Below are 16244 nucleotides of genomic sequence, written 5' to 3' on the forward strand. Positions count from 1 at the left end.
GTCAAACCTTAAATGAATGAACCATGTTAACGCTAAAACCAAGAAGATGAAAAAGTACATTTAAAAAAATGGAGAACAAAAAAGAGAGAACGAGACCGTGTGCCCAGCAGATCTCTAGAGAATCTCACCCTGTTGAGGATTAAACAGCCTCAGACAAATGGCTTTCCTCCATAGGATGATGAAAAGTAAACCTGCAGTTTTTACAATGTCATGCCCTTCCAAACAGCGTCTCAAAAAAGAACAAGTCTGGTGTGGGCGCTTGTGTTTGTAGGAGTGGACTAGTAAGTTATCTGTGGGTCAGATAATTATTTGGTAACACTACATGTGCAGAGTCAGATGGTGGAAATCACAGTGAATGATCAACAATAGATATGAAAAAAATGTGTGCGAGAATTTCTGTTGGCAGAACTAGAGGTGGTGCATGTGTATTTTTATCTTGCAAGCTAAAAATTTAGGTTTCTGTGACATGTATTCTATTATACGATGTTAAATGTGTGTAGTTATTTTTTCCATAGTGCAGAACGTTTGTGTTTATATTCCCATCTCTAAATTCACAAAAGTATTTCCATTTTGCAAAAAGGTTCATCCTGACAGCAAGCGAATCCCTATTAAACATCAAAGACTTCATAACATGAGTGAGAGCACGTGTGCATTACCCACAGACTGCAACAGAGAAAGGGAGCGCAATCATTTGGTCTCAAATATTCATTTTGATAAAATATTTGCTGGTTTAAAATCCTAGGCTACATGTAATGGAAGTAATGATATTTTTATGAGAGCAGTAACTGTAGTTGGATAACATGTTATCACATCAGAAGTGCAAGCATTTCCCCATATTTGCTGAAAATGAAAGAATCTGAATGATAGCAATCTATTAACAGAATACATTAGAATTTTAAATAGAGTTGTTAACAGCATGAACTGACATGCTGTAGTTGAGAATAGCCACTTAAACCACAATTCCCATGTAACTCCAATTACAATGCTGTAATGTTTTATAATGTATTCTTTGTTTAACAAGGTTTGCTCAAGCAATTAAATAAGGCGGATTTGTGGGCAGCTAGATGTAAACGCTCACGATTGGCTCTCAGATACGGATAGAGAGCATGCACCGAATTTCAAGACTGCCTTATGATACGTGACTAACATGCCATTAATTATTCCATATGAAATGCAAACATTGGTAAAATGTCAAAGGTGAAATTGGCTGAAAATATGCTCTGATGTTTAATTTAACAGTGTGGCATGAACATCATTATGATTTTCTTTTTAGTACTTCATCTTGTCCTGCACTGGACATTTTTTGCGCTTTAGTTGCCCGTGTTTAAGCATTGTTGTTGTTGGGAGAAGATCACAACGGGAATTTTATGTACATTCAGACAAGCACATCAAGTTCACTTGGGCATTCATGTCCTTTTGTGAGATGTAAGATGCAATCAGAGATGGAACCTCGCATTATTATGCAAGTGTGACATCTGAAATCATGGTGTTCATCACCCATTGGAAAAGTGAATATATGAATTTAGCATCAAACAATTACAATAGCCAAATCTTACCTTGTGATAACCTTTGTCATTTAATTTGAAAAGCAATCAGTTTATCATTTTTTAAGAAGTACACATGTTCCCCCAGAAAAAAACATTGATGGTATTTATCAACAATGATGAAAATTTAAATAGTTTTAAATAAATATAATTAAAATACTATTTTATTCAACTATATTACTACTATAATTAAAATAGTTTCATTGTCGTAACGAGGTGCATAACCCCTAATGCATCGCACAGTAAAATGTCTACTATAATCTAATAATGATTAGAGCCAGACCGATATATCGGCAGGCTGATATTATCGGCTGATATTTGGCATTTTCCAAACTATCGGTATCGGCAGTTATAATGGCCGATAAATGAATATTTCAAAAATAAAATAAAAACGCACAAAACACGCTTGAACCATGTCATGAGAGTTGGAGTTGTATAGTTTGTCCAACAGAGGGCACTCTACACAGTCCCTGTTGGCAACACTCGTTGAGTTGGTCACGAGACATACATTGCTTGAATAGCAATTAAAAGATCATCCCCATCAGTTCTCTTAACTCAAATAAGCATGACAAAATTTGTGACTATCATTTCGACTATTACTGTTAAATAAGCCGAGAGTGAAGCGGAATTAGCTAGTAATATTTACGTTACGTTGTTGCAATGTAGTTGACTGACCTTTTATTTTTTGACAATGTAACTGAAGTATTTCTTTAATAGCGCGTGACAGTTATAGCAATGAGACATATCATCTCTCCTTGGCTTGTTATATGAAAATGTACAATGTACAATTTGCAGTAATGGTGCACGATATATCGGCCGCCGATATAACATCGGCCGATTTGGTAAATTTTTTACACATCGGTATCGTTCCGATGTCAAAATAGGGCCGATGTGAACAGGCCGATGATCATTCCAGTATTTGACATGCGTGGGGGCGGGGATGTTTGTTTTTGCACGCGTATTAAAAGCGCAAGTGCGTTTAAATATCAAGCGCACGAACGAAGACTGGAACTGCTGAGCTGTTTTCTGCCAGCCTTCCTAATGCGTATTTTTGTCCCGCCAAAGCCATATTTGACCGGTAAGTGATGTAGATGAGTGACTGCTGCGCTTGTTTAACTGAGGGAACGAGAGTGAAAGCACCGGTCCCGCGCGCCGTCTTCAAAATGTCTTTCGCTTGTTTAACTGAGTGAACAAGAGTGAAAGCACCGGTCCCGCGCGCCGTCTTCAAAATGTCTTGCTCTCTCTCTCCCCCTCGCGCATGTTTATGAATTGAGTTGACTGAATATCTTTGAGAATACACGATGGTAAAAGGTCGGAAGACCGAAGTTTTTTTCTTCTGAACTACTGGTTGTGAATTGTGAAACGGAACCACACTTTCAATAAACCAAAAAAAAAAAATCTATCGTGTTGATGAAATGTTTTCTGTGTCTAATGTCGAGACCATAGACTGTAAAAATAGGTCGAGACAAATCTCGTGCGATGTTCTAAACTGCCTGGATATCACACAACGTGTGCCGTGGTTCCGTTAATGACACGTCCGATTCGCGAACTAATGACTCCTTTGAACCGATTCACTTTAATGAATGGTTAAAACAACTGATCTGTCCAACACTGAGCTCAAGAGACATAAATCGGAAACACTTTACAATAAGGTTCCATTCATTAAATGTACACTTTAATAAATGGAACCTTATTGTAAAGTGTAAGGTTAATAGATTAATAGAATGTTAACAAATTTTGTTAACATTCTATTAATATTAGTTTCTGCGGATTTACTCCATGACAAAACTACCCCAGTCATTCTAGAATGATTCATTCTTTCCAAATAGAGCAATTCAAGTAATCTGGTGAAATTGTTTTTATATCACAATATATATCGCAGAAAAATAAAATATCACAATGTCATTTTTTACCAATATCGTGCAGCCCTAATCCTCGCTATGTGTTTTCTATACAGGGATATCGATATCGGTAAACATCGGTATCGGCCATAACAGCAATGTTAATATCGGTTATCGTCCACAAATTTTCACATCGGTGCATCACTAATTTGCAGTATGACATTATCCATTGCTAAATTATGGCTCATCATAGACTAGCTAACCACAAAGCTAGCTAATACAACTTTCATCAGTCTGTTATGTTGTGACAATAAATGAAACAAGTTTCTTTTTAAAATGCATCATCATATTATTTTAGTTAAAACTCATAAATAACTACAAATAACTAATGTTAGGGAAATCTGTTAATGTTTTGTTGCGAGTTTCTGATTTTGTTGCGATATCGGCCGATATATCGGAATATCGGATTTTAAAACCCAAAAATATTTGTATCGGTATCGGCCTTCAAAAATCCTTTATCGGTCGGGCCCTAATAATGATGTAATGCACAATTTGGAATACACAATTACTTTTAGTAGCCATCAATGCAGAAATATGCTTTTTGCAGAATTGTAGTTACACCTACAGTACCAGTCTGGGCCAGGGTGAGGGATAAGTTCAATATACAGAATTAGGGATCTCATTACCTTGGAATCAAGATGTTTGCGCTTACCAAAATAGATGTTAGCTGGAGCCCTAAACTGAAGCAAAATTGTCTCATTAAAGACAACAGTAATTGGCAGCCATCCCTCCTAGTGTTTCAAAAGAAACGGTCACCAACACCCTCTCTCATGTCAACCGCTTTGTCAGGGTTTGGTGAAATTCTCCACATGATCTTAAGTCATCAATCCCTGAAATCCATAACAGACATATAGATATATAGACATATAGATATGGAGGAAAACATCCTCGCACTGGTTGTGAAACATATTACACAGTCTGATAAGCCAATTTAAAGGGCTGTTGAGGAAGAACTAAACATAAGTTGTTTTGTTCTTAACATTAAACGGCTGCCCTTTTCCCTCAAACCCAGCCATTGACCTACGGTCCGCCACGCAGGCGTGGAAGCAGAACAGCCTCCGTCTGGCATTTTGCTTGGCCATTAAATTTTAAAACCGAGTCAGTCTACAGAGAGAACTCGTCCCTGCAGGGTGCCGTGCTTATTCTAAAGCTTGGCAGACTTTTCTACACCCCTTCCCCCTCAAAATCTCTCTCTCTGCATCTCTCTAGCCCATCTCAGGCTACAAACCACCAATCCACCAGCTGAGGACAAGAACAAGTGAAGAGAGAGCGAGATAAAACAAAGCGCTGAAGGTTTACAGTAGTTCTGTGTACTCAGTCTGTTGGTCTATGTCAACAAGTACGGGCAACTGAGGTTTTAGAAGTTCATGCAAGACATTTCAAAATCTATATAAGAATGACGCAATTGGTGATGCTAATTTAGTGGGCATTACTAATCGTAATGCGTCTTTTATGAGAAAACTCTTTCCTTGTAATTGACAGGATCTTACGATTTTCTGTGATATCACTCTTATAAGGTAGAGGGTAGGGATGCAAATTATCGATTAATTCATTAATCATTAGTTGATCGACCTTATCAATCAGTGTGTGTGTGTTGTTGGGATTGTGCTATACTGTGTTTTAGATGCTGCTATATTGTTTATGTGTTTGTTGGTTGTTGGAGAGGGATGAAACCAAGAGTAAATTGGCTGATGGTCTCCCTGTTTCTGTATTACTACCTGTATACCTACTATACTGTATTACTACCTGTATCACTCTTTTCAAAATCATGTACAATTTTAATTTTAATTTTAAATTTGTTATACCTGCCCAGGGACTACAGGTGGAAATTAGCAATTGTTGCTACAACCTGGCCCAAGACATATTCTCTTGTTTTAACAAGTTTAATGTTTATTGTGCATTGTCCCTGTTTCAAATAAATAATTTCCATTCCATTAATGATTAACTGATAAGCGCCTATTTTCCTGAGAATGTAAATTTCTCATGGTATCAATTTAGCATAAAAAGCTAAATATTGTTTGTATCCACAAGTTTCCGAGGGCCGCTCCTGTAAAAAATAAAGTGGGTGAAACTTCCGGTGACGCGGCGGAAGTAGCATTCCAATGGCGTTTTGTGTGTTAGTTAGTAAAATAATTCGCCGAAAAACAGCTAGCCTTTTTGCTATTTAAAGAGGCAAATCTTTATGAGAGATGTCGTTACGGAGCTCAGGGACAACATGTGCTGTTCGCGGTTGTATGTATAGCCGGACTAAACTAATTCAGTGGCTTAAACGTGATTGTTTTGAACATAAGCTGAAAACGAGTGATCCTGCCAGAGCCCGTCTCTGATCCTGCCAACGACTGTAGTTTCCATCACTTCTCAAAAGACGACGAATCTTCCTGTGTACATATTTGTTTAAATAATATTCTAATAAAATCTTAATATTCTATAAAATCTATCAGCATGTGTTTGGCTGTTCGCTACTGATGTTCTGTACTGATGTACTGATCTGTAGTAAAAGCCCCTATGGACAGGTGTTGAAAATTAGCACATGTGCTATTACACTTTAAACAATGCATCTGGTTCGTCCAATGTTATTGCCATGTCCATATTAAATAAATAAAATAAAAAAGAAATAAATGTTACAAAGCCTGTGTTGACAGAATACCAAATGTGCCAGTTAATGTATTCAAGCAGCACATTCATTTATAATTTTGAATAAACTCCAAAGCACAATGACTAAGTGTGTATTTTTTATTTTAATTGTTTGTCAGCTCGCACAACTGTCTGTCACCATGCCTTGACGAGTATTGATTATTAATAATGTTATTAATACTCCCAATCAACTACTGCGGAGGGTAAAGGTACTGTTATTTCACCCTTTTTCATTTTGTTGAGGTTGTGTTCCCACATCGTTAGCTAGTTTGGATCGCTATAACTTGAATGACTGTCAACTGTTTAATGAACGAGTGTCAAGCATGTCAAGTAACGCTTTGTTTACTTCCAACCGGAAGTCGCGCCCACTTTTGACGCAAGGCCTCATGGGGCGTAGGAAACTTGTGGATACTGAATAAAAATGCATTTAATATTGCTCAATTGATGTTTTATTGTAACAGTTGGGATACATCACAAAATAATGGCATTTATGTAGTTTAACAAAATAAATTATGCACAGAAAATTAAAATACATAAAAAATAATTGTGCAACGGCTCACCTGTTGCAACATAAAATAAATTTTAAATAAAAATCTATATGGGTAGGCTTATCCTACCTACACTATATTAAGCCTACATTAGGGATGGGCAACGATTAATCGCGATTAATCACATCCAAAATAAAAGTTTGTGTTTACATAATATATGTGTGTGTAGTGTGTATAATTAATTTGTATATATAAATACCCACACATGCATGTATATATTTAAGAAAAATGTGTTATTAATATATCAAATACTTATATTTATATATAATATTAATTGTGAATAAATATATGTAATATATACATGCACATATTTCTTAAATATATACACCCTTCATGTATGTCGAACCCGTTGTGTTCATATCTGTGACTGATCGCTGATACATGCACCAGGGTCAACTAAACGCTGGAAGCAAGTACGTGAAGTTCGTGGCTCCATTGTTGCAGTAAACTTGCACAACATTCTTGAATGAATAATTTGTTAGATGCACGAACATCTGCTATCACAGGAACATCGACTCTACATCTCCACGCCCCTAAACTGCGAACTGTGATTGGTTGCATTACATGCCAGTCAAATGTGCTCTTGGGCGTTCCTTGGCCAAAGAAATCTGCGTTGGAGTCCAGACACTCTGCCGTCAGTCTGAAGGTCTGGCTACGCGAGACTAGGACTGTGCAAGCTTTGGGGGTGTTGATTTACTCAAGCTACTAAATGAAATCTATGTTTTGATCATCATACTGATACGGATCCACACGTAGTCTATGACAAAAACATGATTTCATTTTATCAGCTTTGTGCTTCAAATGTTTCTTTTTTAAACTTACCCAAATTCCAGTGTTATTTAAAAAATCCATGTGGCTAGCATGAATGACATCAGTGACAACATGAATGAGTTTCTGCTCATTTAAAACATTTTCATTCAGAACATCAGGAACATTGTATTTAAATTGCATGTGTTACACGACAAAATCTGTCTTTCCATACACAACATTTTTACGATAAGAGTTACGATAAGATAAAAAAATTTGCCGATGAGAGAAAAAAAAAATCCATACGCTTCAGTCGCATAACATCAGTTGATGGAAACGGCGTCATTTAGCAATAGATTTTTATCGACATTTAGGAAATATTGCAACACTTTTGCGCAAATCTGTAATGGAAATGCGTCTATTGTTGTTTTTTTATTGTTGTTTTGAGCATAAATCTTACAAAATTTTAGGGCTGAAACTAACAATTATTTTTTTCAATTGATTAATCTATCTATTATTTGTTTTCAAATCATCGAACATTTTGTTTTAATTATAAATAAATAATTATTTTTTAATTATTTTTTTTAAATAATCTATCGTTTATTTTCTGAACAGTCAAATAATCATTTGGTTAATTTACCAATAAATAATAACAAATAATTGACCAAAAAAATAATAACCGTAACTAATATGTATGAACTTTTATCTAATTATATTATGGATCACAAAAGTCACTTTGGGGGATTTACAACAGCAACTGCTTACAAGTGAGAATCCTGAAATGTTCTGTTCAGTCAGGAGATTAAAGTAGCTGCTTGCATATGTTCATTAAGCTGTATGATCCGTCACAACTGCATTCTAGCTAACCATAGCGGTTACCATAGCGACAGTGTCAAAAAGACGGTTGTCCATTTAACCGTGAAGTTTTACAACAATTGACAGCGCGTTATTAAATAAGTGAGTCCAATCGAGGCGTGAGTTCATCCATGAGATATTAATAACCAACAACATCGTTTAATGCTTTGTAAGCGGTTGCAGAGAGTACATTTGAGCAATCACTTCGCAGCCTCACAACAACTGAAGCTTGTAAAAAGCCAAATACTGTATGAACACAGCCATATTAAGCACAAAATATAGGACTGACGAACGTATTCCAGTGCCGTTTCACTGTAATACTGCAAAAACTTGCGCTGCGGTCTCATCGTTTTGCGATCTCAAGTTTTTTTAGATGATCCTGCATAGAAGTTGTAGGCCTGTGCCATTTCAGTTTTACAGTAACAGAGCACCATTTTATTCGGTCTCGGTTTAAAAAACAGCCTCACTTTAGATCGAGCTAGATATTTTTGTAATAAAGGCTGATTTTCAGCATGCCCGGAAGGCATCATTGAGGAATACAAAGGGCGTGACGAATCGACGCATTCTACACAAATTGACTAATTTCCGTAATAGATTACGTCGACGCATCGCTACAGCCCTAATTATTTTTTTTGCCAAAAGGGTCAGCAAATAAAAATTTAAAGGAATAGTTAAAAATCTAGCTTATTTACTCACCCCAGGCAATCAAACATGTATGACTTACTTTCTTCAGACAAAGAGGCATTCAAGTTTTTGAGAAAAAGATTCCAGGATTTTACTCCACCTAATTCAAGTCAACGTTAATAGTGCAAAATACAACTTCAATACAGCTTAGGCAGCTTAAAATGGCTCCACATAGTCTCGCGTAGCCAGACCTTCAGACTGACGGCTGAAGGTCTGGAATTCATAGCAGCTTTCTTTGGCCAAGGCCCGCCCATAAGGCCGTTTGACTGACATGTCAAACAACCAATTACAGTTCGTTTCGTTCAGCGTCACGTTTCAGGGCGTGGAAATGTCCCCACAACAACAGACCGGCGTGCAACAAGTCAGTCAGCAGACAGCAGCAGTTACCGGAGCGCCTTATATATGGATAAATTGGTTAACAACGCTCCTACGTTGACAACAACGCTATTAATTCCAACAACGCTATTAAATTCGCCCACAAACTCGCGCTCATGTCCATTATGCCCACTTTGTCAACGCCGCACATTGAATACTCACATGAGTCACAGGCTGCGAATGAAAGTTACGTCCCCGCCCCAGCGCGCTCACGCCTACTAAATAAACTCCTCACCTCCGGCGCCGCGTACTCGCTATTCCCTTTAGCCTTTAGTTTAGCACATCTAGTGGATGCATAACGCAAACCCAGTTAAACGTTTGACTCTGCAGTATCTTATGCGCCTTATAATCCATTACGCCCTATATATGAATACTGAATCGGCCATCTGCGATGTCAGCGTAGACCTGTTGTTTCATGTTTGCCCACAAACGCGGCTGATATCCCCTTCGCAGTTAGGTACTTCACTTGATCTTCCATAATAGATAGGATGGGACATACAACTACGTTTAGCTGATCTTGATAAATGCTCATTGTCACCTTTTACTGTCTGTCACTCATATAAACACAACAGTTTTTCTTCCGCAATCACACATCTGTGCTTTGTTTCCCGGCGGACCGAAAATAAACGCGACACTGACGCCCCCGGAAATCCGATAAAATTCAACCAATCAGGTGACGACTTCGACATTCCTGAAGTGTTCCAGTTAAGTGTACCATATGCATCAGACGTTTAGCCAACGTTCCGTGGGCGTGACGTCTGAGGCTGAGACTAGGCTCCACATGACATCAGCCAACAAATAAGTGTCTTTAGTGAAACGATCAATGATTTTCTGAAAAAATAAAAATAAAAACCTTTAAACTACAAATGTTCGCCTTTGTCCAGTTTTGCAATGTGCGTCCATAAGAAGGTTGTTCATTCCCATCGTGCATACGTCATTCCTTTAGTGCAAAAAAAGTATGCACTAATTTGATTGTGATTTGATTTTGATAAATGTTTAATCTGATTAGAAGACATGAGCATAAACTATGATGGAAACACATGTATGTTTAATTTCCTAGATCCACTGATGGCATACAGTAACTGTACTAACCTAACCAGTGGAAAGATCTTTTTGCTCAGCATCTGAAATGCTGTTGGTTGCTCTGAAACCTTAGGCAAAGTCTATTATTGTCTATTGTCCATCCTTAGCCAAAGTCTACTGTCTATTCTCAAAGTGGTTCGATATAATTCCGTCCCAGAACTGTCTTAACACAACTGCTTTCCCAAACAGCACCATCTACCTCCGAAAGCAAGATAGCACATTATCTTATCTGTAACACGTTATGCTATATACAGTGGCTTCTCCTACTTTTCCAAGTTATATTTAGTGCCCACTTATCAGGAAAAGTTAAATTCACAACTTTGGATGGAAACATAGCTATAAGCAATTGACTGGCTATGTGTGAAACCTTTTCATTAGTTTTTTTCATGTGTTTTCATGCTCTCTTTTTCTAAAAAAAAAAACAACAACCCTGCCCTCATTTGACTCCACGATCCAGGGGGAGCTTTCAGAAGTAGCGGATTGCCACTTTTTCTCCAGCTGAACTCACAAAATATGTCAGGTGCAGGGAGGAGTGTCTCAACAAGCGTCCGCTCTGAAGGCGAGTGCTGCACCCTTGACTGCGTTAACCCCGCAGGCCTGTCATGTCCTGTTGTCAAGCTGGCTGAGCAGGCAGAGCCTATGCTAACGCGGGGGCTGTTAACAAAGTACCATGGCTCCTGGCTAAATTCGAGCAAGGTCACCTAAACCTCTACATCTATCGAACATGACCTCATGCATCACAGCTTCACAGACGGAAGATAAAATGCAGGGAACGTTTGCTCATGAAAGTGTGTGAATTAATAACAGTCTCTGCAAAGAATGTGGGTCACAGAATCCCTTCAACCTACTCGAGAAATTAGCAGAGAACAAAGTATCATGCGGTTTTAAAGGTTAAAATTTGTCTGGGTTAAAGAGGAAAATTTCATAGTTTATGTAAATAGTGTGAAATAAACAATGGCTGGATTCTGCATTTCACAGCAGGACTATGGGCCTTTTAAAACAAAGGCCTTACATATGACATACTATTCATTATTTCTGGCCATCATATTGCTTTCTAAAAATATTTATTCCTTTGGGATGAATTGCTTTCCACGTGACTTGCAGCACCATGATTTCGGCAGACAGAAAAGGGGAGAGTGTTGTTGGCCAACCTTACAACAGCGCTGAGGATTGGTTTCCACTAACTAAAACAGGCCAGTTTCTCACACAGCTGAGAGAAAAGGCCACTTTACTGCCAGAAACATCAGAGTAGATTGGAAACTAAAGAAGTGGTAAAATGGCGTCATGGTATTTTACAAAAATATAAAGTGGGAGTGGGAATTTTTGTGGGAGAAAAACAAGTTCTGCTTGAATTCATTCAGAAAATGAGGTGATTATTGATGGCTTATTTACAGCTAGGGATGCACCGATAAAAATGTTGGCAGATACTGATAATTCTTTATATTTGAAATTGAAACACAATAACTGATATATATTGGTACATCTAAATATCACTTATGTTGAAGTGCATGTTCCAAGGACTTCACATAAATCAAACATATACATAGCCTAGTTTGAACCAGTGTAAGAAACTATGAAACTTTACCAAAAAAGAAAAACAACAACACAAATCTACTGCCTTTAAGTAATGCAATTTGCAAATAAGTTATTGGACAACATTACTTGCATACAAAGAATCAAAACGCATGTGCTATAAATTTAATAGCCAATGCACAGACAATAATTGTTTTAATGTTGTAGATAAAACATACAAGAAAAATAAAACTGCTAGTTATTATTAATAATGCAAAGTTTTTTGAAAAAGAATCATCTAAAATTGGGAGTTTCAAATAACAGCATTGCTGTTTTAGCAGTGGGCGCTAGCAGTGAAGAGCTGAATGAACACCAGCAAACTGAAGCGCTTTGTTACCAGGTTAATTAACTCAATGAAACGCATTCTATTTGAGATTTATCAGATATTTATGCAACATAATATCACAACTTATACTTCACTTCATTAGCTTTAACATTTAAAACATGTTCAATTTTAACAATTTTCAATGTTTAAATGTATATCACATACTAAAAGTAAAAAGTAAAAGTAAAACTAAAGTACTTAAAAGTAGCATCTACAGTAACAAAATACCTTTAAGAAGTAGCTTCCTTGTAGTTTATCTATTATAAAACTGTAGTTTGTCAAGCTTTTAAAGCAGCTTCCACAACCTTGTATATGAATGAATAATTAAAAATGTTAATTCTGATCTAATCCCATCACTGTGCCATCACTCTGTAAAGAAAGAAGCTTCTACTTGAAACAACAAGGAAACGAAAGCATTATAAAACAAAAAAAAGCATATTTTAAGGCTTGGTATACACTCTGCATCGTTTCCATCAATTCTTTATGAGCTGGCGCACAACCACTCATTTCCGTCTATTCCTGAAACATTAAGGCGTTTCTTGTTTAAGGAACAGCTAAAGGCAATAAGCCATCCTTCAGGGTCTCCCGGATGCTCCTTTGGTGCTTGGAGAGTTTAGGTTATCCAGTACTACCAGGGGGAAAGGATTCCCCATGCCAACGGTTCACAAGTTCAGCATAGAATTAACTATTTATGAGTATTGAAAAACATGCAGGAACAGCTCAAAGAAAATAATTATGTGCCGAATCACAGATAGACGGAAGGAGATGTCCTGGAAGTGGACCTGGGGATTGGATAAATCCCAGGGTTCTCTGATCTGATATGTAATTACATTACAAACTTGATGGAATTACATAGATATCAGAAAAGGGGCACTGCAGAAAAAGCAACAGAGAGTGAGAAACAAACAGATAGACAAAAGAGGAGGGTGCTGAATGACAGGGACCACACACACACACACACCTAATCAGATTTTATAGATTGGGAAGATCTTCCCCTTTGTCTAGCAAATGCCAGAGGGTGCCAGGACCTTGTGAAAGATTATAGGTCAGCAAGACACTGAATGTCTTCACAGGGATTGTGTTACTTTGTCGTTCTGGGCATTTACCACGTGTGGTCAATGACAACTGAAATTGAAATTGATTGTCGCATTTTAAATCAGTATTGAAAAGTGGCTAGAGAGTTGCCCTTATTATCATTATATCAAAATGGGACATCAAGAGAGAAAACAATGATATAAAAAGGCCAAATAGTACATAGAAAGTGAAATACCTTTTAACTGTGCTAATAGGAAAATCAGACTAAACTGCAAGGCAGATTTTGTGATGTCTTCAAGCTCTTATGGTGACAAGCAAAGTTTTAGAAACAAATTGGAGATGACCATTAACAGTTTGCAGTTTTTAAATAAATAAAATTCTTTAAAAAAAAATGCATTGCATCAAGGCAAGACAAATCCACCAGCTTTGGACTATAAGGCTGCAATTAAGCACTTCCCAATTGAGGTCCTTCTAGATTACAGGGGCAGGACTTCAAACTCGAGAATTGTGGCTTACAAAATAAGATGCAGCCAGGAATGGAAAAAAAGAGGCAGGGAAAGTAGCACACCCTACAATTTACAGCGGCGTTTTTTTTAGCCTATTTGCAGCCCACCAAACTGACAGGTTCCATTCCGCTGGCAGAATTATCAAGGACAATTCAAGAGCATACGTTATGATCTGGCTTTTATAACACAAACGATATATTACAGGCCTAGGGAGTCTGTCAGAGAGAGATGGGTTAGTAGACAACATTAAAAAAAAAAAACCTACCTGAAGAACTAGGGGCTCCGGATTGAAAGCCAAGGTCATCAACAGCTGCATCCGTTCTGTGTCTTTAAGGTTCTTGAGAAGGAAGCTTCCAGAGTCTTTTGTCTCAGCGTACCTCCTGACTATTCTGTCCAGAAGTCTTTGGGACGGACAATGAACAAGGTCTGACCAGCCTTCCACAACATCTGGAGTTAGGAGTCTGACGTCTCCGTTAAGTCGGGCAAACTCAGTCTTGTACATGGCCTGGATCAGATCGCAACGAGGCCGTCCCGTTGCCCGCTTGCAAATCTTTTGGTCAATATCGGTAAGTTCTTGGTTGGAACCCAACCGTTTGAGTACAATCCTCCTCGTACCCTCACGAGGTTCCCCGTACTGGGCGAAGAAAACGTTTTTCACATTGAAGACATCCAGGAAGCGAAGGCGACCCCAAGTCTCGAAAGATATTTGTCCATTCATGAACTTGCGACACCAACTGGTGCCAAAGCAGGCTGGGCACTTGTTGAGGTTTATGAACCTTCGGTCAGTGAGTTCGTTCTTTTGGAATGAGGCGAAAAGGTTGTGCGTGTTCATCAGCAAGATGACAAACAGCCCCACGACAAAGAGAAGCTTCAGACACCGGTACAGACGACCAAGCTTGAGAGGGAGGAAGCGCAGCATGTTCGTGCACTAGCCAGGCAGGGTAGGGGTAAAGGGTAAAGGGGGAAAGGGCAATGAATAGTGTCAGGGACAGGACTCAATGGATCCCCATCACTGGTGCTGACTCATAATCTGGAGTTGCCATAGGGGGAGGAACAAGCAGAGTCCCCCCTTGCAAGTGCTCACTGGGCTAAGACATTCTCATAGCCATTGCTCTGCAGCACACTGTGCCAATGCATAAAAAGCTTGCCTGCAAAAAAGCACACAGAAAGAGCAAACATATTACATTAAGTTGTAATTCTACCAAGGCTACAGCATGGAATAAAACAACAGACCAATTTCCTATCAAGAACAACTTTACACTATTTGAACAGCTACTTTCAATTTCTCCAAACCTGGAATTTCTCCTTTCCAAGGGTTTAAACCTCTAAGCAAAACCAAGATTTTGTGTTGTTTCAAAATGTTTAACAAATTGGAAATGTTCAAGTCATTTGAGCGAATACATTGCTTTCCGAACTGTAACGAGATGGATTTCTGCCAGACCAATAAACGGCAAGACACTCTGTACCAGACTGTGCTGGCTCATATTTCCCTCAGAATAACTCCTAACAACTACGGATAAAAATAACGCAAAAAAGAGAAATAAAAGCAGTGTTTTAAAACATTGAACAAACATTAAAAATTAAAAAAAAAAAAAAGATATGGCCTCTTTGAAACAAAGTATGTTAAAGAAACGGTTCATGAAACTGCTCGTCAACAATAAAAGCAAATGTTCTGTGATTGATTTGCAGGTGATAAAAAACACAAACAAGTGAGACAGACTTTCTACATTGAAAAAGATGCCCTCCTCTGTGTGTCACCAGTAGAGTCATGCTGAGCATAGTTTAACCTTTGATCAGAGTTGCCCTGGTAAGTTAATTTCTCTTTGAAGATTTCTCTTTGAAAAAGCCTTGTGTCACCAAGATAATGTGGGGAGGTGGAACAGCACGGTATAGCACCATGTGAATGTGTCTTAAGCAGGGGTGCCACTGATACTGATGAAGCAGACATGACATGCAAATCAGACAAATGAGGCGTACACCTGCAAGTACTGCTAAGCTAATACTCAGTCACATTTATACTGTGTTAAAACAGGCTATTACATTACCACCTAAGAACAGTTTCCATGCTGGAAATCAGACCCTTAGCACCAAATTCTTTATATGAACGCTTACCATGCAAATGGGCAATTTTCAATTAAAGCTCATTACACCATGCCTATTAAAAGCGATGGCTTCCGAGAGCTCTGCTCATTAGTAGACGAGTCAGCGTGATTAGCGAGCATGTTGACGAATTTCTGTGCTTTTTAATTGACCTAGTGAGATCGGAGTTGCTGGGGGGGGGGTTCCTATGTTTCGGGGGGAGATCTACACCAGGAATTATAACTCATATCAGTCCTGAAACACCCTTATCAGACAGTAGCGTTTAAGGGCAAATCTCACTAAACCATGCCCTGAACATATTTCGGGCTCTATCTTGCACCCCGCGCAAATGACCG

The 16244-nt window shown here is 38.2% G+C and overlaps 1 protein-coding gene across 2 annotated transcripts in view; it reads right to left on the minus strand.

Annotated features, from left to right (window-relative positions):
* The window catches only part of dipk2ab (divergent protein kinase domain 2Ab), a 49142-nt gene that overhangs the window by 26688 nt on the left and 6210 nt on the right, over positions 1-16244 (minus strand). For both annotated transcript variants that reach the window (XM_039666509.2, XM_039666510.2), the window contains exon 2: positions 14075-14957. In XM_039666509.2, the coding sequence (XP_039522443.1) occupies positions 14075-14728 (654 nt within the window). In that variant the 5' untranslated portion in view covers positions 14729-14957. The remainder of the gene's footprint in view (positions 1-14074; positions 14958-16244) is intronic.

Source organism: Pimephales promelas, chromosome 22, assembly GCF_988280905.1.
Source record: "Pimephales promelas chromosome 22, fPimPro1.hap1.1, whole genome shotgun sequence".
NCBI lineage: Eukaryota > Metazoa > Chordata > Actinopteri > Cypriniformes > Leuciscidae > Pimephales > Pimephales promelas.